The sequence below is a fragment of the Triticum urartu genome, chromosome 7A, assembly GCF_056163025.1.
Source record: "Triticum urartu cultivar PI428250 chromosome 7A, HENAU_Tu73, whole genome shotgun sequence".
Lineage (NCBI taxonomy): Eukaryota > Viridiplantae > Streptophyta > Magnoliopsida > Poales > Poaceae > Triticum > Triticum urartu.
Genome location: NC_141879.1, coordinates 148481482 through 148508501, shown reverse-complemented (window position 1 = coordinate 148508501; position 27020 = coordinate 148481482). Strand labels below are relative to the sequence as shown.

The 27020-nt window shown below is 50.7% G+C and overlaps 3 protein-coding genes and 2 pseudogenes across 3 annotated transcripts; 3 read left to right on the top strand and 2 right to left on the bottom strand.

The window, feature by feature from the left end:
- Positions 1–2874: 2874 nt before the first annotated feature.
- On the bottom strand, positions 2875–4088 carry LOC147958675 (uncharacterized; annotated as a pseudogene).
- Positions 4089–4439: 351 nt separating this feature from the next.
- LOC147958674 (uncharacterized) lies at positions 4440–5172 on the bottom strand. The gene is made up of 2 exons (XM_087532245.1): positions 4608–5172; positions 4440–4447 (listed from the first exon to the last, which is right to left on the bottom strand). The coding sequence occupies exons 1-2, from the start codon at positions 5170–5172 to the stop codon at positions 4440–4442; spliced, it is 573 nt and encodes a 190-aa protein (XP_087388371.1).
- Positions 5173–7377: 2205 nt separating this feature from the next.
- On the top strand, positions 7378–8449 carry LOC125522547 (uncharacterized). The gene has a single exon (XM_048687596.2). The coding sequence runs from the start codon at positions 7582–7584 to the stop codon at positions 8275–8277; it is 696 nt and encodes a 231-aa protein (XP_048543553.2). The 5' UTR covers positions 7378–7581; the 3' UTR covers positions 8278–8449.
- A 1570-nt stretch (positions 8450–10019) lies between these two features.
- LOC125520877 (aspartyl protease family protein At5g10770) lies at positions 10020–12040 on the top strand. Its single transcript, XM_048685921.2, has 3 exons — positions 10020–10324; positions 10410–10812; positions 10897–12040. The coding sequence occupies exons 1-3, from the start codon at positions 10144–10146 to the stop codon at positions 11774–11776; spliced, it is 1464 nt and encodes a 487-aa protein (XP_048541878.1). The 5' UTR covers positions 10020–10143; the 3' UTR covers positions 11777–12040.
- A 2587-nt stretch (positions 12041–14627) lies between these two features.
- LOC125518540 (uncharacterized) lies at positions 14628–16269 on the top strand (annotated as a pseudogene).
- The last annotated feature ends 10751 nt before the right edge of the window (positions 16270–27020 follow it).

Genomic DNA, 27020 nt, shown 5'->3' with positions numbered 1-27020 from the left:
ATTGCAACTATGGCGTGAAAAAAGAAAAACACACACCTACCCTCCTAGTTGTGAGTTAATGGTCAACTTGCAACTGGGACGAATACAAAAAACTACACCCCCTTGAGTTGCGAGTCGGGGTGGAGTTGCAACTGTGGCACCAAAACCAAAAAAACAAAAACACTACCAGCTCAAGTTGCGACTCGGGGGTGGAGTTGCAACTAGGGTGAACACAAAACCACTCGAGTTGTAAGTCGACGGTGGACTTGCAACTAGGGGGAATACAAAAAAACCTTGAGTTACGAGTCGATGATGGACTTGCAATTGGGGTGAATACAGAACCTCCTGAGTTGCGAGTCGCCGGTGGAGTGGCGAATCGGGGTTGGAGTTGCGACTGTGGCACGAAAAAAACACCCCCCGTCCCCCGAGTTGCGAGTCCATGTTGGACTTGCAATTGGGGCGGCGGATACTCCCCTAGTTGCGGGTCAAGGGTCCCAGTTGCAAACAAAATGGAGCAAACATGACAAACATGGCGAAACACACACAAAAAAGTGTTTGCAGAGCAACGGGCATTTTCTGTGAGATTGTGACAGCCACAAACTCCAAATTCAGGAAATTTGGAGACATATTACAACAGGAATAAGAAACAGATTTGATCTTGTGCACATGTCCATAATTTGGAGTACATTTCATTTCAGGTGAGAACAAATTTCATCTTGTGCCAAATTTTCTTTCTTTAATTTGTCAATCAATAATAAAATAAAAACACAAGTTGGCACAGAGCAGGATAAACATCAGAAGCGAAGTAAGCAAACTGAAGCAGCACAACTAGAAAAATATCACAGGGGTATATCAACAGAGCAAAAAGTAGTTTCATCTACAGGGATAAGCATCTTCAGACAAGCAAGCAAACAGAAAACACTACTCCTACAGAGAGGAGTACTCTGAATATGTAACAACAAGTTTCAGCTACAAGCATAAACATATTGTACCATAGCTAGATTTAGAATCAGAATCAATGTAAAAATGTGGTACAGGACGCATACACTTGGGCATCTCGGCAAATGAAAAAAATGCAGAGATGAGACAACTTAAATCACAGGAATTTAAATTCTGCTTCTTAGAAATGGAAATTGCAGACAGCTTAAATCACAGGAATCCACACATGGAAATTGCAGAAATGTAAGGCTAAATGTTCTCTTTTTTTATTTTTCTTGGAATCTCTGAAGCAGATCACACAATGGGACCAACTAAACATCCTAATCTAATCATCTCCTAGGACCCCACTGATGAGACAAACATACTCCTAAACTAATCATTTCATAACTTAATCAAAAGATGAACTGAAGACAAGCAGAGCATTCTTAGATAGAATCAAAAAAATTGATGAACCATACACCACATTTCGGGAGATTGGAGGGGATGAAAGAACCATAGATCTACGGACGAACAAACAAGAAACAAAACGAAAATGTACAGCTGCTAACGGACCCTACCCACAATTCGGGACATTGAGGAGCGAACCCCAGATGTATGCTGCTAAAATCAGTGAGCAAGGAACAAAAAACAACAAAGACACCACATAAAAGAGGAACAAGGAAGAAGAAATAGCAAACTACCTACGATGCGTCTCCCTCTCCTGCACCCTCTCCAGAAATCGCCTCCGCCTCGAGCACATATAACGTGTGGGAAAACTGAACGCCGCTCCCTCGTCTTCGTTTCACGAAAACAGCCCACCAGCCCAACAAACAAGCAACGCGGCCCGCGAAAAACAAACAAAACCAACACAACACGCTCGAGTTGGAGACCTCCTCCTTGGCGCCTTTAGCGCTCGTTAGCGATCGCAGCGCCCGCGCGTCGCTCGCATGGGCCTGGCCCAGCAACACTCGTTGCCTATCGCGGCTGGCTCGCTAGCTGCCCGCTCGATCGTTCGCTCCCGCAGCTCGCTCGATAGCTACCAGCTCGATCCTTGGCTCCCGCTCGATCACTTCTTTTTTCTTCACTCGAAAAAATGCTACAGTGTGTATTGATTTTCTTAGAAAAAACAAACTGTTTTGCTACAGTATGTACTCTTGTCCTTTGAAAAAAGTTCATTGAATTTTAAAAAAGTCTATTGATTTCGAGAAAAAGTTCATTGAATTCGAAAATAGTTCACCGAATTCGAAAATAGTTCACTGAATTCGAAAAAAGTTCATCGATTTTCAAGAAAAAAGTTCATTAATATTGAAAATAGTTCACCGAACTTGAAAAAAGTTCATAGAGTTTGAGAAAAAGTTCATCGAATTCGAAAATAGTTCAACGAATTCAAAAATAATTCACTGAATTCAAAAAAAGTTCATCGATTTTCAATAAAAGTTCATCGATTTTCAAAAAAAAAGTTCATTGATATTGAAAATAGTTCACCGAACTTGAAAAAAGTTCATAGAATTTGAGAAAAAGTTCATCGATTTTCAAATAAAGTTCACCAAATTTTAAAATAAGTTCATCGAATTTGATAAAAAGTTCATCGAATTTTTAAATGGTTCATCCGATTTGAAAAAAAGTTCATCGGATTTGACAAAAGTTCATCGGATTAGAAAAAAGGTTCACCGAATTAGAAAAAAATTCACTGATTTTGAAAAAAGTTCATCGAATTTAAAAAAAGTTCATTGGTTTTGAAAAAAGTTCACCAAATTTCAAAATAAGTTCATCAAATTTGATAAAAGCTCATCGAATTTTTAAATGGTTCATCCGATTTGAAAAAAGTTCATCGAGTTTTTCACAAACTCATCAAATTCGAGAAAAACTCCATTGATTTTGTAGAGGAAAAACTCATGAAGAAAGAAAAGTTTCATGAATTTGAAAAAAGAAAAAAAGAAAAGAAAAGAAGAAGAAAGAAAACCTGTACGTAATCACGCCAGCTGAACTGCCCTGGTGGTTGTTGCGTCGCGCTCGAAACTCGCCCGTAACGGTTCGAAACCCAGCTCTCGCGGAGTTTTTGATGTTTAGAAAACAAAAAAAAATCAAAAATGGGCCGGCCCAATGTGACAAGGGGGGTATGCGCCCGTTAGTAGAAACAACTGTAGCGGGCGGTTAAGGCGCCGAATAGGAACCAGCCTCGAGTTGGGCCGCGCGCACAGACGAACGACGAGGACGCGAGCAAAAACGCACGACAACGACAGAAAAACAACTAGCGCGAATCTTGAAGATAGGACGAGATCTAATGGTTATGAACTTAGATGTAAGGTAACTATTTCACATCTAGATGTGAAATAGCAAACCTGTTTTCTTTAATGCAATCTATTCTGTTGATGGAAGGAAACCAGAAGAACACAGCCGATCCTCGTGGTAGCAAAGCAGAACCATTCACCTGGAGAACTTAAATTTGGACTGTCGAAACAAAATGGATCTGCAGACCTACAGAGATTCACATATCGACACAAACAGCTAGGCATAGATCGATCGATCTGTCAGGCAACGCAGCCGACCTTCGTACCGGCGGCGGCGGCCGTGAAGAAGTCGACGGGCTGGCAGGACACCTCGACGTCGTACGGGCGGGAGTAGGCCAGCCCGACCTTGAACCGGACTTGGGCCCTCACCAGCACGCTCATGGGAGGCGCCCGCTGGGCACGGACGCCCTTGTTGCCGCCGGAGTTACTGACCAAGAAGCGCAGGTCGAAGAAGGCCGACGCACGGAAGCTGCTCCAGCCTCCAGCTCGCCGGCGGCTGGAGGAGCGGCATGGCCTGGTGGACCACCGTCTGCACCGACGCGTCCGCCCCGCGGCTCGCGTTGTACACCGGCAGCCGGGCCGTGAGGGAGCTGTACTCCACCCCCGCGCGGCGGCTCGGGTTGGCAGCATCCATGGTGAAGTTTAGGATCAACACCGGCGCTCCCTGGAGCTGGTTGGTGGAGGTGGCGGTCACGGAGAAGACGAGGCGCGCGGGGCTGAGGATGACGGAGGTCACGACGGCCACGGCGCTCACGGCGATGGCCGTCAGGATGTAGTGCTTCGGGCCCCACACGCCATCAGTGAGCTTCCCAGTGGTAGTCGCCATGGATAATCAAAACTTGCTCTCCCCTCCTAGCTAGAAGCTGTAGATGTGTGTGTGGACTTTGTATGGTGCATGTGCAGAAGTCGAGATGGTAAGAGCATCTTCAACAGCCGAACGCGCCGCGTGCTAAAAACTGCTTTGCAGCGCGCAGCGCTGGCTCCAGTAGCCGCGTTAAAATGCAGCGCGCGCTCCGCTCCAGCAATGCGCAAAAAATGCAGCACGCGCTCATTCTACAACATTTTTTACATAGATAAGCGACATATTGCATAGATAAAAATGATACAAAGGTACTTTACATCGGTGCAACTAGATAGATAGTTCAAAAATATAGATAGATAAAACTATGGTGCAACTAGATAGAAACTACTACGACATACATAGATAGAAGAGAGTGTCTAGGACTCATCTAGATGAGATATAATTTGGTCTCATTCACCTGAAAACAAAAACAGATAAAAATAGTACTACAAACCACATCAGCACACACGCATCTTATAGTATCAATCCAATGGCTATAAAAGTGAATGAGACATAACTAAAACTCAGCTAGATGAGTTCTAGCAAAGCCGTAGATAGAAACTACTCCAAGTCGCTACCATCATCACCATCATCATCCTCGTCGGTGTCGTCCGAGATATCGAGCCATATGTCCAACCAATGTTCATCGTCTGACATGAAGATCGACCTCCCACTTGCTGCAACGATATCGGACTGCGCATTCGCCAACGCCTTCCGCCGACGCCGGTCCGCCCGCTTCACGCGGCGCCTTGCCGTCATCTCCGCCCAGTACGCACGCTCGTCGGCGACGTCCTCCGGGTGGCGACGGCGCCACTCCGCCATGGCTCGCTCGTCCTCCTCGGCGATGAGGAGGTGGCGTTGCCGCCGAGCATGGTCGGCACGGTCCATGTCGGTGATGAGACACGGCGGAGGGGCGACGCGCTGCGCCTGCTCGCGCGTGAAGACGTTCCGGAAGTTCATCTGCGACCGGGGCCTGTCCAAGCGGCACGCCGACGCGTTGTACGCGCGGGCCGCCTCGTACGTGCTCCGAAACGACCCGAGGCCGAGCCGGACGTCGCCGGATCGGATCTCGCCGGAGTACCAGCCGTTGGGGCGCTCGCGGACGCCGCGGTAGCCCGAAGAACCCCGGCGGCGTGGCGGCATGGTGGCGCGGAAAGAGGCGAAGTGGCGACGTGGCGAAGCGCCGAGGTTGTGAAGCGGCGAGGTTGCGAGGGGAGGGCATGTGGTTGTGTTCTGTGCGTGTGGCGAGCGCGGGATTTTATAGACGCGCGCGAAGCGGCGCGTCAAATCTACCGCGCCGCGTGCCGCTTTCTCCCGCGCGCGCGCAAACGCTTCCCGCGCGCGGTAAGTTCCCGCCACCGCTGGAGCGCGCGAAACCAGCCGGCGCACGCTGAAACCAAAATTTACCGTGTGGACGCATCTTTTGTCGCGCCTGTTGGAGATGCTCTGACGGGGTGAAACCAGGCCGGGTATTGCCATGTGATCCCGATCCGTTGTCGGGCCGGGGTTTTGCCCGCGTGGATCCCAGGTCCCAGCCCTGTCCCTGTGAGCTGCTCCAGCACAACGCACAGCAGAGCGGAGTAACTTTCCCCGCTGTGATCACCGTCCCGTCGTTCAGCCAGCCAGCGGCAAGAGCTCAGAACAACCATCTACTCGCCGGTGCTAGAAAATGAGCAACAGGAGCACATGAAGTCTCAAACATTCCACAACATCATAACTTGTTGATGAGCATAGTACATTGCAGCTTAAAAAACAGACACGGATGAAGTAAATGATCACGGAAACGTATATTCCATGCATAGCACTCAAGCAACGAATCAACACTTTGTAGAAGCTTGCAAATACATCAACTTGACGAGTGTTCAATGAGCTGATGATGTGTTGTAAGTTTGTAAACCCTCCCGCGCACGTATATATTTCCGTGTTCGATTAGTTTCGCTGAAATTTCAAACGGAGTTTCACTCGAAAAACACTTATCGAGAAGGTTGCGAGATTGTGGAGTGTGTCTCCGTACGACTTTTGCGGGGTAGGCGTTCGTGAGGCCGTGGAGTCGCGAGCCGCACCCACTCGTTTCATTTTTAGACGTGTTTGCCAATTTCTAGTTGAGATAAACCCAATTTGTTAATAAACAAATTGCAACGAAATATTCTCTTTATGTCTCAACTTCCTCGATTATGATTAACCCGATCCTAAGCCTGTGACAACGCGGAAGCGGCGCGGCCCAGGTATATATGCCCGCAGTGATGTAGATATGGCGACATTGGATGAATACTAGACAAGATTCAAGTCGGAGCCGTTGGAGATATAGAAGCAACATCACATGTGGACGTGAGATGAGATTCGAGCCAAAGCCAGTGGCAAAACATGATGGTGCAAGGAAAGGCGAGTTATGGTGGGCTAGGATTGTGTGACTCTGAGGACGGGCTTTTAAGTGAAACCTTGGGCTTATGTTTTTTTTTTTTTTGCTATGAACCTTGGGCTTACGTTTGCCTTCCAGAACATAGGATCAAGACAAGATAAAAAATGCTACATCTACATACAGCATACATGCTCTTACGTAACTTGCCTTAGTTGAACCCTCCACCCCAAAATTCAACCAGGTGGGGGCCCTCCCTTGATTTCCTTCAACCAAAAACTGCCAGCCACCAGATCAATTACGTATTACGTAGGTGTAGCATTGCTCGGACAAGATAGATGGTTGGCGAAGGAAGAGGAAGGGTTAGTGTTCGGTGTGATCCTAGCCATTAATTTGAATCTCGTGTTGGTGTAAGAAATCTAGTTGATGGCCATTTGATTTGCGACCAAGTCTTGACGGAGGAAGCCATTGATTTTGCTCCGGTCCCTTTGTTTCACATTATTTCCAAAATGCAAGATTCGTTTAATGGGAAGTCCGTTATACCAATCGTTTGCATCATTGTGTTTCTCATGGTAAATATTGGAAAATCATATCACAAGTATGTATGTTTCGATTAACCTTTTTTGGCGTCATATATTTTCCTTGACAAATATATGCTTCTGTTTATCTATATACTAGTGGGATGGTGTGCATCTTCCATGAGCTGAGCACATACTTGCGCATGAACCGCTTCCTCTTGACACGACACCGTCGGTCACAGGTCCGGCACCTTTGAGTGCTTCACCGACCAGCTCATGCCGTCGAGGTCTAGCATTCGATTCTATAGGTAAACTAGTTTCTTTTTTATTTTTATTTTTTTCAAAACGGAGGCAAAAGATTATGTTTTACTCTCCTAAATTTAGGAGATTAGCTAGAAACAACCAAAATTTAGAGAGGTAAAACTACTCCACCAAGCTTTACTGGGCAGTCACTCCTTTATTTTTTAGAGATCAGAGATGTTCTTATACATGTGCGCGTATAATTAAATCGCTCGCTAAGAGCAAATTATCTATAAATAGATACCGGAAGTGGATCTCATTCACGAAGACGTACGCAGTGGTAGCTAGCTCATTGATGCATGCTACGTGTGCATCTCTAACCACTGTAGCTTAGGCAGTAGTTGCCACTTGTACGGGCACATCCAGAGTTCCAGACCGATGCAAATGGCAGCCACCGACCAGAGCAAGACAGCGACCAGGAGGTTCGGATGGCTGTACGTGGCGCGGTGGGCTGTGGCGTCCGTGGTGACCGTGCTGGCCGTGGCGGTGATCGTTCGGGCCGTGGTGGTGATGCTCCGCCCCGAGAAGCTGCAGCTCAAGCTCTCCGGCGGCCGCGTGGCAGTCGACTGGATCCCGTCGATGCCGCCGCCGCGCAACGAGGTGACGCTCAACTTCGTCCTCAGGGCCAACAACCCCAGCGGGCGCGCCTCCGTCGAGTACACCAACGTCACCGTCCGGCTGACGGACGTCACGAGCGCGTCGTCGCCGTCGCCGACGAAGATCGCCGAGTTCGACCTGCCGGAGTCCATCCCGGTGCTGCAGCGGACGGCGCACGAGGCGATGGTGAGGGTGGGGATGACGCCGGGCGAGGACGTGCCGATGCGGTACGTGCGGGCGCTCTTCGAGGGGCGCAGCGTCGACGGCGTGGAGATGATGCTGCGCGGGGTGTTCCACAGCCACGTGGCCATGGCCAGCGGGGACTACGTCACCACCAGCGACCTCGCCACGTACTACTGCTGGCCGGTGACCATCGCCGTCGATGGCTCGTCCTCCTCGTCGTCGCCGGACTACGCCAGCGTCGTGGTCACCGACGCGCCGTGCCTGGACAAGTCGGAGGCCCCGGCCATCGTGTGAACTGAGGCCAGCTCCGACGGTAGCTAGCTAGGTGATGCCATCCATTGCCTACTGCATGGATCAACCAAGATATGCCGTAGCTATCTGCAATCTATTTACTGAGTAGTGTATGGTAGAATCGATTGATAAGGCATGCCTGCCAGTGTGAGTTTAATTTGAGACAGCACGTACTCCTTCCAATTAATTGTGCATGTTTCACCACTGTCGACGACACGACGAGCAGCAGCAGCGCGAGCTACCGAGTCTTTCGCCGTGGCAGGTTTACCGTTCACTCACTACACGCGACGCTAGCTGTCTTGGTACGTATGGCTGGGCTAGGGCTATCTAGCTACGTAGTGGTACTGCCCTAGAAGCAGGACATGTCCTTTGAGAAAATTGATGGAAGGTGGCAGGTCAGGTCGGAGCTAAAGATGCATGCACTGGCAACCGGCACAGGTGGTAGACGAGCAGTAACTACGTGCTGGAGCAAGCATGTGTTCGGTGCAGGGACGTTGGGCACGAGAGCAACACTGTTGAAGTAGTTAAAGACGATCGAGGGGAAGACCGCTTTCATCGTGTCTTTAATTTGGACTTTTGGAGGCACTGCACGCTGCACAGGCACCTTTTTTTTTTTTTGCGGGTGACTGCACAGGCACCTGATCGACCTGCCTCTCGCCAAGTGGATCCATATCCATCATACAGTGTTATCCACTGCGCATTGTAATTACTCTCAATGCATACACTTTGTCAACAAAACAAAAAGAACTCAACCCATACACCGCGCCTTACTCCGGCTGCTGAATGAGTTAGGCCAACTCAAACATCGTGTATCACAACGAACATATCAAATATCCATGGACACGTCCGTCCCAGTTAAAACAGACTTTTCAAAAAAGGACGGAACACGATTTTTATTTAATTTGATATTTTCAACCAAAAAGATGAAAATTAACAAAGTTCAATTAAACCGTATAAAATTTAAACTATATTAAGTGAGGTACCGGATGATGACGTCGTAGGCATGGCCTCCGAGGCCTTCGGCACCTCCACCATAGTTGTTGTCCCTTCAATGTTTGGAGGCCTTTAGGTGTCGCGGTAGACTTGATTGGCTGTCGTTGCGCGTTCGCGGCGCATCTGCTCGGCTACGTCTGCCTGGCGAGGGTCGGACGCATACTCCGGCCCGCGCTGCCCTCCCTTGCCGTTGCGAGCAAGGTGGCAGGCCAAGCGTTCGGATTCAGCCAACCCCAGTTTGTAGAGCTGGTTGTTGATCCGACGTCGGCGGCGGCATCCGTCAACACGGTGGTTCTAGACCGATCCTCAATCAATGCCAACACAAGGACGGGGTCGATGCGGACCCAATCCGGCGCCACGTGTGACATTGTGAACGCCGCCCGCCGCGCCACGCCTCCTGGTCTGCCGTCATGTCGGCCGGCGTCATGGTGCGCGAGGATGTGACACCCCTACAGCGACTGAGGTAGTGAAGGAGGTAGCCGCGAGTGTTGGCGATTACCGGGGAGGGCGCCTTCGCCTCCTTCACGGCGACTGGGCCCACTGGCACCTGGACTGCCGACGTAGCGGCGGTGGCAATGCCACCTCCTTGACGCGCCGGAATCAGTGCGATGGGGACGCCAGCTGGACGAAGCGCCTCGTCTGGCTTCGTGGCAGGACTGATGGCTCCTCCTTGAGGCGTGGCAGGGATGGCGGCTCCTCCTTGACGCAGCATCCCTTCTGGACACCGTTGTTGGCCCCCGGCGTCATCATTTAGACTTGAACAAGTCTTAGTCTTAGTTAACTGGTTTAACAAGTACAGTGCAAACGACACGTTGAGGGCATGAAAGCATATGTAGAGCCAGATCGGCTGGAAACGGCGACATCACAGAGGAAGCCATGGCCAGTGCTTCTAGCCCGCCGCTAGTAGCACTCGGCGTGCTCCTCCTCCTCCTCTTGTCCGTTAGTTCGGCCATTGCGCATGGCGGAGGAGCAGATCCGGTACGCCGCCGCCAGCGCTACATGGTGGTGCAGACCAGCCACCTGATGGAGCCAAAATCCATTTGCTCCGGCCTCAAGGGTACGTACGTACTAGGTAGACGAGAGGATGAAGCTGTGTTGCGAGAACCATAGCCGTGATGCATGGTGCTGCTTCTTTTTTGCAGTGACTCCATCCGCGAATGGTACGTGGGTGCCGCTGCACCGGCCGTACGGCCCGTGCTCGCCGTCGGAGGGCACGCCGCCGCCCCTGGTCGAGATGCTCCGCTGGGATCAGGCCCGCACGGACTACGTCCGAAGGAAGGCCACCGGCGAGGTGGACGACGTGCTCGACCCGGCCAGGCCGCACGTGGACATGATGCAGGTGGACTTCATGATCCGAGGGACCTTCGGCATCGGCTCTGGCTCTGGCTACGGCGCGGTGATCGACGGCGACGACGACGACGACCCAATGATCCTGGCACAGACCATGGCCATCGACACGACGGAGGACGTCCCGTGGATCCAGTGCCTCCCGTGCCCCATCCCCCAGTGCTACCCGCAGCGGAACGCCTTCTTCGATCCCCGCAGGTCAACAAAGCACCACTGGTTCTATTAATTTTGTAGTACTGTCTTCTTGATGCAGTCATGTAATATCCATTGTTGAAAATACAGGTCGAGCACCGGCGCGCCCGTCCGCTGCGGCTCCCGCGCCTGCCGATCTCTCGGCAACTATGCCAATGGCTGCTCCAGGGCCAACTCGACGGGAGACTGCCTGTACCGGATCGAGTACAGCGATCACCGGCTGACGCTGGGGACGTACATGACCGACACGCTGACCATCAGCCCCAGCACCACCTTCCTCAACTTCCGGTTCGGGTGCAGCCACGCCGTGCGCGGCAAGTTCAGCGCCCAGGCCTCCGGGACCATGTCGCTCGGCGCCGGGCCGCAGTCGCTCCTCTCGCAGACGGCCCGCGCCTACGGCAACGCCTTCTCCTACTGCGTCCCGGGGCCCAGCGCCGCCGGTTTCCTCTCCATCGGCGGGCCGGCCGACGATGGCAGTACATTCGCGACCACGCCGCTGGTCAGGAACGCCAACGTCATCAACCCGACCATCTACGTGGTGCGTCTCCAGGGCATCGAGGTCGCCGGGCGGCGGCTCAACGTGCCGCCGGTGGTCTTCTCCGGCGGGACGGTCATGGACTCGAGCGCCATCATCACGCGGCTGCCCCCCACCGCGTACCGCGCGCTGCGGCTGGCGTTCAGGAACGCCATGAGGGCGTACAAGACGCGCGCCCCGACGGGGAACCTCGACACCTGCTTCGACTTCGTGGGGGTCACCACCGTGACGGTGCCCGCGGTCTCCCTGGTGTTCGACGGCGGCGCCGTCATCGAGCTTGACCTTCTGGCCGTGCTGCTGGACGGATGCCTCGCCTTCGCGCCCGTCGCCGCGGATTTCGCCCTCGGCTTCATCGGCAACGTGCAGCAGCAGACGCACGAGGTGCTCTATGACGTCGCCGGAGGGGCTGTGGGCTTCCGCCGTGGTGCGTGCTAGCTGACCCTGAGCTAGCGCGCGGCGGCCGGCGCACGTGCTCAATCCTCTTCTATTAGATTAATGGTCGCACTAGCTTTGCACTGTCTCTGGCTAGCTACTCCCTCCGTCACGGTTTAGAAAGCACAATTAAATTTGCGTGCATTTCCACAATAGACAAGGTTTAGGACGCATTGCATTTATTTTTAGTAGCTAATTATTACTCCGATATACTATCTCTATATGCATGCGTAGTGTTAATGCTATTTTGTAGCCCATCTCACAATCAATAAATAATCCCCTAGGTTTCAGAGAATTTTCAAACGCGTCTTCTAAACCGTAATGGGGGGAGTAGTTCCCATGTAATCCTAATTAAACTCTTAACAGAACTCTTAGATAAACTCTCTAGTAGAGAGTCGTTGTATTGGCAGCATCTGTCGAGCCAAAACCACAAACACATTTTCGTCATAATGCTAACTTCACATTTGCCCTGCAAGTGGGACCCACCTCTCTCGTTGAGCCACAGGTTCTTCCCAGCAAATTCAGACGAATACATTGAACAGGTTCAGAAACAACAACTTCATTCAAAAATGGGAGCGAAAATTAGTCATAATATGACTTATGTTTATATAACACCTAATAATTATAGCTAAACTAGCAGCCATATGGCAACGGCCACGTCCACCGCCTAGTTGCAGCCACCACCACGGCACCACCGCCATCTCGACCCCCACCATCACGACTTCATAGAAATGCGGCGATGTTGGCCCGGATGGCTTGAAAATGCGCCTCGACGGTGTTGCCCGGACGGCGATGTTCGTCTGCGATGGTGCGGTCATGGCGGCCCAAATGTGTTGCTCCATATGCACGTCCATCCGCGCGACCTCCTCGAGGGCAGCGTCCATGTGCTCCGAAAAGGGGGCCAGAGAATCCGTGGGCATCCGCGGGATACTCCTCCACCTCACCCCAAAACTGAATACGATGGAGGATTCATTCGAGTGCGTCGTGGACGAAGAACTAGGCCGTGGATTGAAGGAGGGCAAGATTGGAATGGGAGGCACCGGAGATAGGATTGAAGCGAGAGACCAAAAGGCGCCGTGTTGTATAGGCAGCTACGGGTGCCATTAAGGAGGTAGTTGGGGACACTTGTTGGGGAGGTGGCAGACGACTGACGGCGGGCGATCAAAGGACGCGTCTCCCAGTGAGAAACACTATGGCGCCCTGCTTGCATACCTCTCGCCTACTTTCACACCTCCCAACCTGCTCACACGCAAGCTGCTGGGAGATGATGCCGCGTGGCGGCCATCCAATGAGCAACCGTGGGAATTCCAGAGGCCCGGGCGAGGCATTAGTGGTTGCCTGGCCATTGCCGACGGTGAGTGGAAGGTCAGGCTACTTCAAACTAGGCTGTGGCGCGAGGAGTAGGAAGCTCAAACTTCCCTCAAAGCAGACATCACATGTAAGGGTCTGGTTGGACTGTGGATACCGCATGACAATATCAAAACTGGCTATGTGCGTATTACGCTCTATGATTTTTTTTCTCGGTTAGTTTGTCAACAGTCTTTTTATTTTGGTCGTTCTTCTATTAAAATAATTTATTAAAGAAAAAAGGATTGCGAGCAAAAGTGCAGGCCCATGGCGCATGAAATTGCCATGAAAAATGTTTGATTGGTCATGGGCAAATTCCAAATGTTCGTGATTTATCTTTTCCGTTAATTAGTCGGTTTCGGAGACAAAAAGACGAAGATTATATCCAGCGGTACGATAAATTGTCACAAACCAACTTGTCTGGTTTTTCATTTACCATTGTATTTATTTATTTAGTTTAGTGGACGTAGGTCACCTGAATTTGGAAATTGAGTCCGTCGATTATTTTGGGAAGGGAGTATCAGCCAAGCCGTTTGGGTGCGGGGTGAGGGAGGGTGTTGGTTCACCGGGAAATTCGGCCGGCGAAGCTGGCGCGGGAGCGTCACCTGTCACGAGCGCCGGAGTCTAACGATTCAGCCGGTGGTATGTGGGCGGTCTGGGGAAGAAGAAAGGGAAGGCCAAAGGTTAGAGGAGGTCATCTGGCCGTTGATTTTGCATCGACGGCTGAAAACGAATTGATTGACCCGAAATAAGTTTTCAGTCGACTGAACAGGGGTTCAGCGAACCGAGCGAGCTGAGCATAGACGAGTGCTATGACGTAGACGAGATGACGAGACGCGTGGCGTCCAGCACGTCATGCCGGTAGCTAGAGCCTCTTTACGTCGCCGTACGAGCAGACTGCATCTGCACGATGGCACATGCACGTACAGGCACACCGGTTTTTAGAGTGTGTTTTCTCTTCCTTGATTTGCGACGACATGTACGTGTAAGTCGGACGGCCGGTCCCTCACCAGATAAATGCACTTGCTACGTGACGATGCTAGGCCGCACGCCAGGACTGATCACTGTCTCACTGAGCCTCCCAGTAATGGCGGTGCAGCAGTGGTAGTACCCACGGCCCCTACCTATGCCTGTCGGCTCCGGCCTCTGAGCCACCTACGGTTCCATGCCCGTCGTCTACCCTGCTCTTCTACTAGTGAAAGGATAAGTGGAGTCCTCTTCCTGTGGTTGGTTGTGGGCTCTGGCCTGAGTCATCACTCGCCTACGGTTGCACTTCCATGTGATCTACCCTGCAATCATCTACTGCTCACAGTTTCCTACTAGTATTATTATTGCAAGAAAAAAAGGACCTAAGAAAAAGGTCAATGCTGCTCCTCCACGCATGCGTCTATATCCATCTGTCGACTCTGCTCCATCGTCCACACTCCACAAGTACAATCGCTCCTCCATCCCTCTGGAAAATGCGGGAAAGTAAGAGCACTTTCCGGTCAGTACCATCATTAGCAGCATTCACTTGGAACAGAGGAACTAGGCCTTCTTTGATTTATAGGGTTTGCATAGAAATTTTACAGGATTGACACCCTATAGAATTTTCCCTTTACATGTTGTTTGATTCTTAGGATTGGAACCAATCCTATAGGAACTTGTTAGTTCATTTTTACAGGAAAACAAGCCTGAGGTTGGATTTCTTAGAAAAAATCCTCTGTTTTGCTACCCAACGTAGGATTTCAGTGGAAGGTACATCCTATTCCTGTATGTTTCCTATTCCCGCGCTTCCTAAACCCTGTCAATCAAAGGAGCCCTAAGAATCGCCGCAGGGGGGCCGTCCTCGGTCGCTGCCGCGGGCGACCAGGGGGCGAAACCTAGCCCGCCGCCAGCGCCTCTCACCGGTGTTCCCCTCCCCTCGCCGCTGCCGGCAGGAGTCGCCGGGCGAAGCCCGCGCGGCTCGGCGGCGGCGGGGCCCTCTTCCGCCTCCTCCTGGTCGAGCGGCGCGGGCCGTCACACCGGTGGGAGCTCGAGCTGGTGGTCGCTCTGGGCGGCGCGGCGAGGTGGCAAGGCGGCGCTGCGAGGTGCGTGGCCGGGTGAGGAGTTGCTCGGCGTTGGGCGCTGGCCCAGGACGGCCGGATGTTGCGGCATGCGGGCGGAGCGGATCTGGCGCGGCGGCTGCGCGTGAGCTTGGCTCCGGGGCTTCGCACGAGGGACGACCGCAGGGAGGCGCGGGCACGAATCTGGCGTCTCCAATCGCGGGATTCGGCGCTCTGTTTCGGTGTTGGCAGAGGAGGCGCCTCGGTCAGGCGCGGGCGGCGGCTTGGCCCTCCGACGCGGGTTTGGTGGCCGGATCTGGCGCGGGAGGCTGGTGGCCGTGCGTGGATCTAGGGGATAATTGACGATAACCCCCCTTGTTGGCCAATCCTTGATCATATACCCCCCGCCGCTGTCTCTGACATGTGGGGTTTAAGTGGCCTGGGGGGTTATCATCAAATCTCCTGGTATCTAGAGGGCGTGACGGCGGGGTTGTGATGCTCGGATGCCGGGGTGGCGACCCCGGACCTCTTCTTCAGCTACGGCAGCCGTGGTGTGGCTGCGTGGGCAATGCCACGGTTGGAACTCGGGGCGCCGGTACTCTACGGCAGTGCGTCGGCCCTCGGACGTGCTAGGGACGCTTGGTGCTGGCCGGTGGGTTGACTGTAGCTGTTGTGTGTGGCGCCGGATCTGACCAGACGTGGCTGGTTCTGGCTCCTGCGGTGGTGATAGGGTGGCCTGGTCGGCGGCTCTGCGTGGTGCAGGTGGCGGTGGCGAGGATGTTCTGATCGGCGGCTCCTGGCTCTGATGGTAGCTGGTGGTTCAGGCGGGCGGTGGCTCTCGTGTGCCGGTTCAAGGGAAGGGCTTCCTTTGGCTGCTCGGGGCGAAAGCCTTGCTCCGGCATTGGCCGAAGCTGGCGGCGGCGACGCCTATGGGCGCCGCACACCTTCTTGGAGGCGTCGTCGTTCGAGGGCCTTCGACCTCTTCTCTCTCACTTCGAGGGAAACCCTTGCTCCAGTTCTTGGAGCGGATGATGGCGGCGCTCCGGTGTCGTGATCCTTCTTGGAGGCATCGTTCTGGAGTGGCCTTGGCCTGGGAGAGTCATCGGCTCGGGTGGTGCGCTGTGACGCCCGGATAATTAAGCTACCGTAATTCTCTGCTAATGATGCCACGTCACTTCGATTACTATCACTAATCTCGTGTTAGTTCGAAACCGATTCAAATTCAATTTCAATTAAAGGCAAATAATAAATGTTTTCAAACAATGAAACCAAAATGTTCAAGGTGGGTCAAATAAATCATGTGTAAATACGATGGAGAAACCAAACCTTGATAAAATGTTTAAGGGCTCTAAACTAATTAAAATAGGAGTGAAAACAATTAAACAAATACCTATTGGATTTTATAAAATATTAAGATATTTTATTATGGGTGAAGAATTGATGTAACAGCAGTTTGTTTATAAATACTACTTTAGGTACTAGCGGTGATTTTTGTAAAAACTAAAAAGATAAAAGAAACTAGAAATAAAACAGAAAAAGAAAAGACAACAACCAAAAAAAAACACAAGGAACCCCCTCCCCCGCTGGGCCTTGGCCCAGCTAGGCCATCAGGCCAGCCCACCCGCGCCGAACCCCCCGGGCTACTAACCGCCCCACCACCCAAACCCTAGCGCCGCACCCTCCCACTCGCGCCCCCACAATCCCTCTCGCTCCTCGCTCCTCCCACCCCACGAACGGATCTGGATCGGGGGGCAACCGACGCCCCCGACCCCCCGCTGCCGTCGCGTGCCATGGCGCCTCCGCCCTCGTCGCCGAACCCCGACGACCGCGTCGCCGTCGCCGCGCAGTCCCCGCCGTCACTAACGCCCGCCTCCTCAAAGCCTCCGCCCCGCGCGGATCCGGTCTGGGCAACCGTCGCCCGATCCCGTCGCCCCCGACCCGAGCCGCCACGACGCAGCCGGACTTCGCCGGATCGCTTCCCCGGCCTCAACCGCACCGGCGTCGCCTCATCGCACGTCGTCCCCGTCTTCCTCCCCGACAACCGCTGCCATTCCCCTACGGCTCGCGGTGAGGCCCTCGGCCTCCTCTTCCCCTCTCCGCTGCCTCGCCCCCATGAAGACCGCGCCGCGCGCCCCGCCGTCCGCCTCTGCTCACTACTGCCCTCTCCTCCGTGCCTCCCTGCTAGCCATGCCTCCACGCGATGCCCCGCGCCGCTGCAGCCCGGCCGCCGCGTCTGGCTGCACCCTCGCACGCCTGCGTCGGCCTGGCCCACCCTACTGCAGCCTCCTATGCCACGGACCTCGCCGCCGTCGCTGCCGGACATCTCCGGCCACGCCACCGCTACCGCTGGATGCGCCGCGATGCAGACGTTCTAGAAAGCCCATCCACGCGCCCTGGGGTCGCCTGTACCGGGTCCCCAACGCAACACCGCCGCCACCTACTGCTCGACGCCTCCCTGACCACTGCCGGCGTCGCTCGCCGTGGTCCTGCGTACCTCGCCGGACCGGGCTACGGCCTTCGCCCAATATCGGGCATCTGCGCCCGTTAGCCGAGCCCCGTTTAACCCCTTAGGCCACTGCCACCTGGGACCCGTGTCCCTCTTTTTCCAGAACGAAAATAAGAATAAAAATAAAATTGAGTAATATAAAAATATAACAATTAATTAATTAACTTACTTAAACTAGTTTAATTAAACTTAATTAACCTAACTATCTAACTAAAACCAAGTAACCTATTAGTTAGGGTAAACAGACTATGACGAATGGGACCCACCCGTCAGTTGACTGGTCAACGGTCAACTTTGACCACTGACGTCAAGTTGATGTCACGATGACGTAATAATTCTTTTTTCGAATTAATTAAATTAAATTCTAAAAATGCATAAAACTTTGAAAATTAATATAAAATAAACCGTACCTCGGATGAAAATACTTTCTACATGAAAGTTGCTCAGAACGACGAGTCGAAGCCGGATACGCAGCCCGTTTGTCCGCCACACACCCCTAGCATAGAAAACACGCAACTTTCCCCCTCCGGTTCATCTGTCCGAAAACGCGAAACACTGGGAATACTTCCCCGGATGTTTTCCCCCTTCACCGGTACCACCTCGTACCGCGTTAGGGCACACCTAGCATCACGCTTTGTCATGTCATGCATCGACATGCATTTGTTTGCATTATATTTATTGTTTCTTCCCCCTCTTCTCTCGCTAGACACCGAGACCGACGCCGCTTCTACCCAGTACGACTACGGTGTTGACGACCACTCTCTCTTGCCAGAGCAACCAGGCAAGCCCCCCCTTTGATCACCAGATATCGCCTACTCTTTTCTCTATACTGCTTGCATTAGAGTAGTGTAGCATGTTACTGTTGGAAATATGCCCTAGAGGCAATAATAAAAGCATTATTATTATATTTCCTTGTTCATGATAATTGTCTTTATTCATGCTATAATTGTATTATCCGGAAATCGTAATACATGTGTGAATAACAGACACCAACATGTCCCTAGTAAGCCTCTAGTTGACTAGCTCGTTGATCAACAGATGGTCATGGTTTCCTGACTATGGACATTGGATGTCATTGATAACGAGATCACATCATTAGGAGAATGATGTGATGGACAAGACCCAATCCTAAACATAGCACAAGATCGTATAGTTCGTTTGCTAGAGTTTTTCAATGTCAAGTATCTTTTCCTTAGACCATGAGATCGTGTAACTCCCGGATACCGTAGGAGTGCTTTGGGTATACCAAACGTCACAACGTAACTGGGTGACTATAAAGGTAGACTACGGGTATCTCCGAAAGTGTCTGTTGGGTTGACATGGATCAAGACTGGGATTTGTCACTCCGTATGACAGAGAGGTATCACCGGGCCCACTCGGTAATGCATCATCATAATGAGCTCGAAGTGACCAAGTGTCTGGTCACGGGATCATGCATTACGGTACGAGTAAAGTGACTTGCCGGTAACGAGATTGAACGAGGTATTGGGATACCGACGATCGAATCTCGGGCAAGTAACATATCGATTGACAAAGGGAATTGCATACGGGGTTGATTGAATCCTTGACATCGTGGTTCATCCGATGAGATCATTGTGGAGCATGTGGGAGCCAACATGGGTATCCAGATCCCGCTGTTGGTTATTGACCGGAGAGTCGTCTCGGTCATGTCTGCTTGTCTCCCGAACCCGTAGGGTCTACACACTTAAGGTTCGGTGACGCTAGGGTTGTGAAGATATGTATATGCAGTAACCCGAATATTGTTCGGGGTCCCGGATAAGATCCCGGACGTCACGAGGAGTTCCGGAATGGTCTGGAGGTAAAGAATTATATATAGGAAATGCTGTTTCGGCCATCGGGACAAGTTTCGGGGTTATCGGTATTGTACCGGGACCACCGGAGGGGTCCCGGGGGCCCACCGGGTGGGGCCACCTGTCCCGGGGGGCCGCATGGGCTGTAGGGGGTGCGCCTTGGCCTGCATGGGCCAAGGGCACCAGCCCCACTAGGCCCATGCGCCTAGGGTTTCCATGGGGGAGGAGTCCAAGTGGTGGAAGGCACCTCTAAGGTGCCTTGGGGGGGGGGGAATCCTCCCCTGGCCGCCGCACCTAGAAGATCAGATCTCCTAGGCTGCGCACCCCCCCCCTTGGCCCTCCTATATATAGTGGGGGAGAGGAGGGACTTGACACACCAGCCCCTGGCGCCTCCCTCTCTCCCCGTTACGTCTCTCTATCGTAGTATAGGCGAAGCCCTGCTACTGTGACGCCCTGCATCCACCACCACGCCGTCGTGCTGCTGGATCTTCATCAACCTCTCCTCTTCCCTTGCTGGATCAAGAAGGAGGAGACGTCTCCCGTCCCGTACGTGTGTTGAACGCGGAGGTGCCGTCCGTTCGGCGCTTGGTCATCGGTGATTTGGATCACGTCGTGTACGACTACATCATCACCGTTCTTTGAACGCTTCCGCACGCCATCTACAAAGGTATGTAGATGCATCTGATGGCTCGTTGCTAGATGAACTCCTAGATGGATCTTGGTGAAACGAGTAGGAAAATTTTTGTTTTCTGCAACGTTCACCAACAGTGGCATCATGAGCTAGGTCTATGCGTAGTTCTTCTTGCGCGAGTAGAACACAATGAGTTGTGGGCGTAGATTTGTCAACCTTCTTGCCGTTACTAGTCTTTTCTTGCTTCAGCGGTATTGTGGGATGAAGCGGCCCGGACCAACCTTACACGTACGCTTACGTGAGACCGGTTCCACCGACTAACATGCACTAGTTGCATAAGGTGGCTGGCGGGTGTTTGTCTCTCCCACTTTAGTTGGAGCGGATTCTATGAACAGGGTCCTTATGAAGGGTAAATAGAAGTTGACAAATCACGTTGTGGCTTTAACGTAGGTAAGAAGACGTTCTTGCTAGAACCCTAATTCAGCCACGTAAAACTTGCAACAACAATTAGAGGACGTCTAACTTGTTTTTGCAGCAAGTGGTTTGTGATATGATATGGCCAAAGTTGTGATGAATGATGAATGATCTATATGTGATGTATGAGATGTTCATGTTATTGTAATAGGAATCACGACTTGCATGTCGATGAGTATGACAACTGGCAGGAGCCATAGGAGTTGTCTTTATTCTTTTATATGACCTGCGTGTCATTGAGAAACGCCATGTAAATTACTTTACTTTATTGCTAAACGCGTTAGCCATAGTAGTAGAAGTAATAGTTTGCGAGCAACTTCATGGAGACACGATGATGGAGATCATGATGATGGAGATCATGGTGTCAAGCCGGTGACAAGATGATCATGGAGCCCCAAGATGGAGATCAAAGGAGCTATGTGATATTGGCCATATCATGTCACGTTTATTATTTGATTGCATGTGATGTTTATCATGTTTTGCATCTTGTTTACTTAGAACGATGGTAGTAAATAAGATGATCCCTCATAACAATTTCAAGAAGTGTTCTCCCCTAACTGTGCACCGTTGCTACAGTTCGTCGTTTCTAAGCACGCCGTGATGATCGGGTGTGATGGATCCTTACGTTCACATACAACGGGTGTAAGACAATTTTACACATGCAAAACACTTAGGGTTAACTTGACGAGCCTAGCATGTGTATAGACATGGCCTCGGAACACAGAAGACCGAAAGGTCGAGCATGAGTCGTATAGAAGATACGATCAACATGAAGATGTTCACCGACGTTGACTAGTCCGTCTCACGTGATGATCGGACACGGTCTAGTTAACTCGGATCATGTAATACTTAGATGACTAGAGGGATGTCTAATCTAAGTGGGAGTTCATTAATAATTTGATTAGATGAACTTAATTATCATGAACTTAGTCTAAAATCTTTGCAATATGTCTTGTAGATCAAATGGCCAACGTAGTCCTCAACTTCAACGCGTTCCTAGAGAAAACCAAGCTGAAAGACGATGGCAACAACTATACGGACTGGGTCCAGAACCTGAGGATCATCCTCATAGCTGCCAAGAAAGATTATGTCCTACAAGCACCGCTAGGTGATCCACCCGTCCCACAGAACCAAGACGTTATGAACGCTTGGCAGACACGAGCTGACGACTACTCCCTCGTTCAGTGCGGCATGCTTTACAGCTTAGAGCCGGGGCTCCAAAAGCGTTTTGAGAGACATGGAGCATATGAGATGTTCGAAGAGCTGAAAATGGTTTTTCAAGCTCATGCCCGGATCGAGAGATATGAAGTCTCCGATAAGTTCTTTAGCTGTAAGATGGAGGAAAATAGTTCTGTCAGTGAGCACATACTCACTATGTCTGGGTTACACAACCGCTTGTCTCAGCTGGGAGTTAATCTCCCGGATGATGCGGTCATTGACAGAATCCTCCAGTCGCTTCCACCAAGCTACAAGAGCTTTGTGATGAACTTCAACATGCAGGGGATGCAAAAGACCATTCCTGAGTTGTTCTCAATGCTGAAATCAGCGGAGGTAGAAGTCAAGAAGGAGCATCAAGTGTTGATGGTCAATAAAACCACTAAATTCAAGAAAGGCAAGGGTAAAAAGAACTTCAAGAAGGACGGCAAGGAAGTTGCCGCGCCCGGCAAGCAAGCTGCCGGGAAGAAGCCAAAGAATGGACCCAAGCCTGAGACGGAGTGCTTTTATTGCAAAGGGAAGGGTCACTGGAAACGGAACTGCCCCAAATACTTAGCGGACAAGAAGGCCGGCAACGCCAAAGGTATATTTGATATACATGTAATTGATGTGTACCTTACCAGTACTCGTAGTGACTCCTGGGTATTTGATACCAGTGCCGTTGCTCATATTTGTAACTCACAGCAGGAGCTGCGGAATAAACGGAGACTGGCGAAGGACGAGGTGACGATGCGCGTCGGGAATGGTTCCAAGGTTGATGTGATCGCCGTTGGCACGCTGCCACTACATTTACCTACGGGATTAGTTTTAAACCTCAATAACTGTTATTTAGTGCCAGCTTTGAGCATGAACATTGTATCGGGATCTCGTTTAATTCGAGATGGCTACTCATTTAAATCTGAGAATAATGGTTGTTCCATTTATATGAGAGATATGTTTTATGGTCATGCTCCTATGGTGAATGGTTTATTCTTAATGAATCTCGAGCGTATTGCTACACATATTCATAGTGTGAGTACCAAAAGATGTAAAGTTGATAATGATAGTACCACATACTTGTGGCACTGCCGCCTTGGTCACATAGGTATCAAACGCATGAAGAAGCTCCATACAGATGGACTTTTGGAGTCTCTTGATTATGAATCATTTGACACGTGCGAACCATGCCTTATGGGTAAAATGACCAAGACTCCGTTCTCAGGAACAATGGAGTGAGCAACCAACTTATTGGAAATCATACATACTGATGTGTGTGGTCCAATGAGTGTTGAGGCTCGCGGTGGCTATCGTTATGTTCTCACCCTCACTGATGACTTGAGTAGATATGGGTATGTCTACTTAATGAAACACAAGTCTGAAACCTTTGAAAAGTTCAAGGAATTTCAGAGTGAGGTTGAGAATCAACGTGACAGGAAAATCAAGTTTCTACGATCAGATCGTGGAGGAGAATACTTGAGTCACGAATTTGGCACACACTTAAGAAAATGTGGAATAGTTTCACAACTCACGCCGCCTGGAACACCTCAGCGTAACGGTGTGTCCGAACGTCGTAATCGCACTCTGTTGGATATGGTGCGGTCTATGATGTCTCTTACTGATTTACCGCTATCTTTTTGGGGCTATGCTTTAGAGACTGCCGCATTCACTTTAAATAGGGCTCCGTCGAAATCCGTTGAGACGACACCGTATGAATTATGGTTTGGGAAGAAACCTAAGCTGTCGTTTCTAAAAATTTGGGGATGCGATGCTTATGTCAAGAAACTTCAACCTGAGAAGCTCGAACCCAAGTCGGAAAAATGCGTCTTCATAGGATACCCTAAAGAAACTATTGGGTACACCTTCTACCTCAGATCCGAAGGCAAGATCTTTGTTGCCAAGAACGAACTCTTTTTGGAGAAAGAGTTTCTCTCGAAAGAAGTAAGTGGGAGGAAAGTAGAGCTTGATGAAGTATTACCTCTTGAACCGGAAAATGGCGTAACTCAAGAAATTGTTCCTGAGGTGCCTGCACCGACTAGAGAGGAAGTTAATGATAATGATCAAGATACTTCTGATCAAGCTCCTACTGAAATTCGAAGGTCCACAAGGACACGTTCCGCACCAGAGTGGTACGGCAACCCTGTCTTGGAAATCATGTTGTTAGACAACGGTGAACCTTCGAACTATGAAGAAGCGATGGCAGGCCCGGATTCCGACAAATGGCTAGAAGCCATGAAATCCGAGATAGGATCCATGTATGAAAACGAAGTATGGACTTTGACTGACTTGCCCGTTGAACGGCGAGCCATAGAGAATAAATGGATCTTTAAGAAGAAGACAGACGCGGATGGTAATGTGACCATCTATAAAGCTCGACTTGTCGCTAAGGGTTATCGACAAGTTCAAGGGGTTGACTACGATGAGACTTTCTCACCGGTAGCGAAGCTAAAGTCCGTCCGAATCATGTTAGCAATTGCTGCATTCTACGATTATGAAATATGGCAAATGGACGTAAAAACGGCATTCCTTAATGGTTTCCTTAAGGAAGAATTGTATATGATGCAGCCGGAAGGTTTTGTCGATCCTAAGAATGCTGACAAAGTGTGCAAGCTCCAACGCTCGATTTATGGGCTGGTGCAAGCATCTCGGAGTTGGAACATTCGCTTTGATGAGATGATCAAAGCGTTTGGGTTTACACAGACTTATGGAGAAGCCTGCGTTTACAAGAAAGTGAGTGGGAGCTCTGTAGCATTTCTCATATTATATGTAGATGACATACTTTTGATGGGAAATGATATAGAACTCTTGGACAGCATTAAGGCCTACTTGAATAAGAGTTTTTCAATGAAGGACCTTGGAGAAGCTGCTTATATATTAGGCATCAAAATCTATAGAGATAGATCGAGACGCCTCATAGGTCTTTCACAAAGCACATACCTTGATAAGATATTGAAGAAGTTCAATATGGATCATTCTAAGAAGGGGTTCTTACCTGTATTACAAGGTGTGAAATTGAGTTCAGCTCAATGTCCGACCACGGCAGAAGATATAGAAGAGATGAGTGTCATCCCCTATGCCTCGGCCATAGGGTCTATTATGTATGCCATGCTGTGTACCAGACCTGATGTAAACCTTGCCGTAAGTTTGGTAGGAAGGTACCAAAGTAATCCCGGCAAGGAACACTGGACAGCGGTCAAGAATATCCTGAAGTACCTGAAAAGGACTAAGGAAATGTTTCTCGTTTATGGAGGTGACGAAGAGCTCGTCGTAAAGGGTTACGTCGACGCTAGCTTCGACACAGATCTGGATGACTCTAAGTCACAAACCGGATACGTGTATATGTTGAATGGTGGAGCAGTGAGCTGGTGCAGCTGCAAGCAGAGCGTCGTGGCGGGGTCTACATGTGAAGCGGAGTACATGGCAGCCTCAGAGGCAGCACATGAAGCAATATGGGTGAAGGAGTTCATCACCGACCTAGGAGTCATACCCAATGCGTCGGGGCCAATCAAACTCTTTTGTGACAACAATGGAGCTATTGCACTTGCCAAGGAGCCCAGGTTTCACAAGAAGACAAGGCACATCAAGCGTCGCTTCAACTCCATTCGTGAAAATGTTCAAGATGGAGACATAGAGATTTGTAAAGTGCATACGGACCTGAATGTAGCGGATCCGTTGACTAAACCTCTCCCTAGAGCAAAACATGATCAACACCAGAATTCCATGGGTGTTCGATTCATCACAATGTAACTAGATTATTGACTCTAGTGCAAGTGGGAGACTGTTGGAAATATGCCCTAGAGGCAATAATAAAAGCATTATTATTATATTTCCTTGTTCATGATAATTGTCTTTATTCATGCTATAATTGTATTATCCAGAAATCGTAATACATGTGTGAATAACAGACACCAACATGTCCCTAGTAAGCCTCTAGTTGACTAGCTCGTTGATCAACAGATGGTCATGGTTTCCTGACTATGGACATTGGATGTCATTGATAACGAGATCACATCATTAGGAGAATGATGTGATGGACAAGACCCAATCCTAAACATAGCACAAGATCGTATAGTTCGTTTGCTAGAGTTTTTCAATGTCAAGTATCTTTTCCTTAGACCATGAGATCGTGTAACTCCCGGATACCGTAGGAGTGCTTTGGGTATACCAAACGTCACAACGTAACTGGGTGACTATAAAGGTAGACTACGGGTATCTCCGAAAGTGTCTGTTGGGTTGACATGGATCAAGACTGGGATTTGTCACTCCGTATGACGGAGAGGTATCACCGGGCCCACTCGGTAATGCATCATCATAATGAGCTCGAAGTGACCAAGTGTCTGGTCACGGGATCATGCTTTACGGTACGAGTAAAGTGACTTGCCGGTAACGAGATTGAACGAGGTATTGGGATACCGACGATCGAATCTCGGGCAAGTAACATATCGATTGACAAAGGGAATTGCATACGGGGTTGATTGAATCCTTGACATCGTGGTTCATCCGATGAGATCATTGTGGAGCATGTGGGAGCCAACATGGGTATCCAGATCCCGCTGTTGGTTATTGACCGGAGAGTCGTCTCGGTCATGTCTGCTTGTCTCCCGAACCCGTAGGGTCTACACACTTAAGGTTCGGTGACGCTAGGGTTGTGAAGATATGTATATGCAGTAACCCGAATATTGTTCGGGGTCCCGGATAAGATCCCGGACATCACGAGGAGTTCCGGAATGGTCTGGAGGTAAAGAATTATATATAGGAAATGCTGTTTCGGCCATCGGGACAAGTTTCGGGGTTATCGGTATTGTACCGGGACCACCGGAGGGGTCCCGGGGGCCCACCGGGTGGGGCCACCTGTCCCGGGGGGCCGCATGGGCTGTAGGGGGTGCGCCTTGGCCTTCATGGGCCAAGGGCACCAGCCCCACTAGGCCCATGCGCCTAGGGTTTCCATGGGGGAGGAGTCCAAGTGGTGGAAGGCACCTCTAAGGTGCCTTGGGGGGGGGGGGGAATCCTCCCCCTGGCCGCCGCACCTAGGAGATCAGATCTCCTAGGCTGCGCACCACCCCCCCTTGGCCCTCCTATATATAGTGGGGGAGAGGAGGGACTTGACACACCAGCCCCTGGCGCCTCCCTCTCTCCCCGTTACGTCTCTCTATCGTAGTATAGGCGAAGCCCTGCTACTGTGACGCCCTGCATCCACCACCACGCCGTCGTGCTGCTTGATGTTCATCAACCTCTCCTCTTCCCTTGCTGGATCAAGAAGGAG

Coding starts and splice junctions, on each gene's coding strand:
- LOC147958674 (XM_087532245.1), bottom strand. CDS start 5,172: ATGCCGCCACGCCGCCGGGGTTCTTCGGGCTACCGCGGCGTCCGCGAG.
- LOC125522547 (XM_048687596.2), top strand. CDS start 7,582: ATGCAAATGGCAGCCACCGACCAGAGCAAGACAGCGACCAGGAGGTTC.
- LOC125520877 (XM_048685921.2), top strand. CDS start 10,144: ATGGCCAGTGCTTCTAGCCCGCCGCTAGTAGCACTCGGCGTGCTCCTC. Junction 10,325..10,409: donor CATTTGCTCCGGCCTCAAGG/GTACGTACGTAC, acceptor TCTTTTTTGCAG/TGACTCCATCCGCGAATGGT. Junction 10,813..10,896: donor GCCTTCTTCGATCCCCGCAG/GTCAACAAAGCA, acceptor TTGAAAATACAG/GTCGAGCACCGGCGCGCCCG.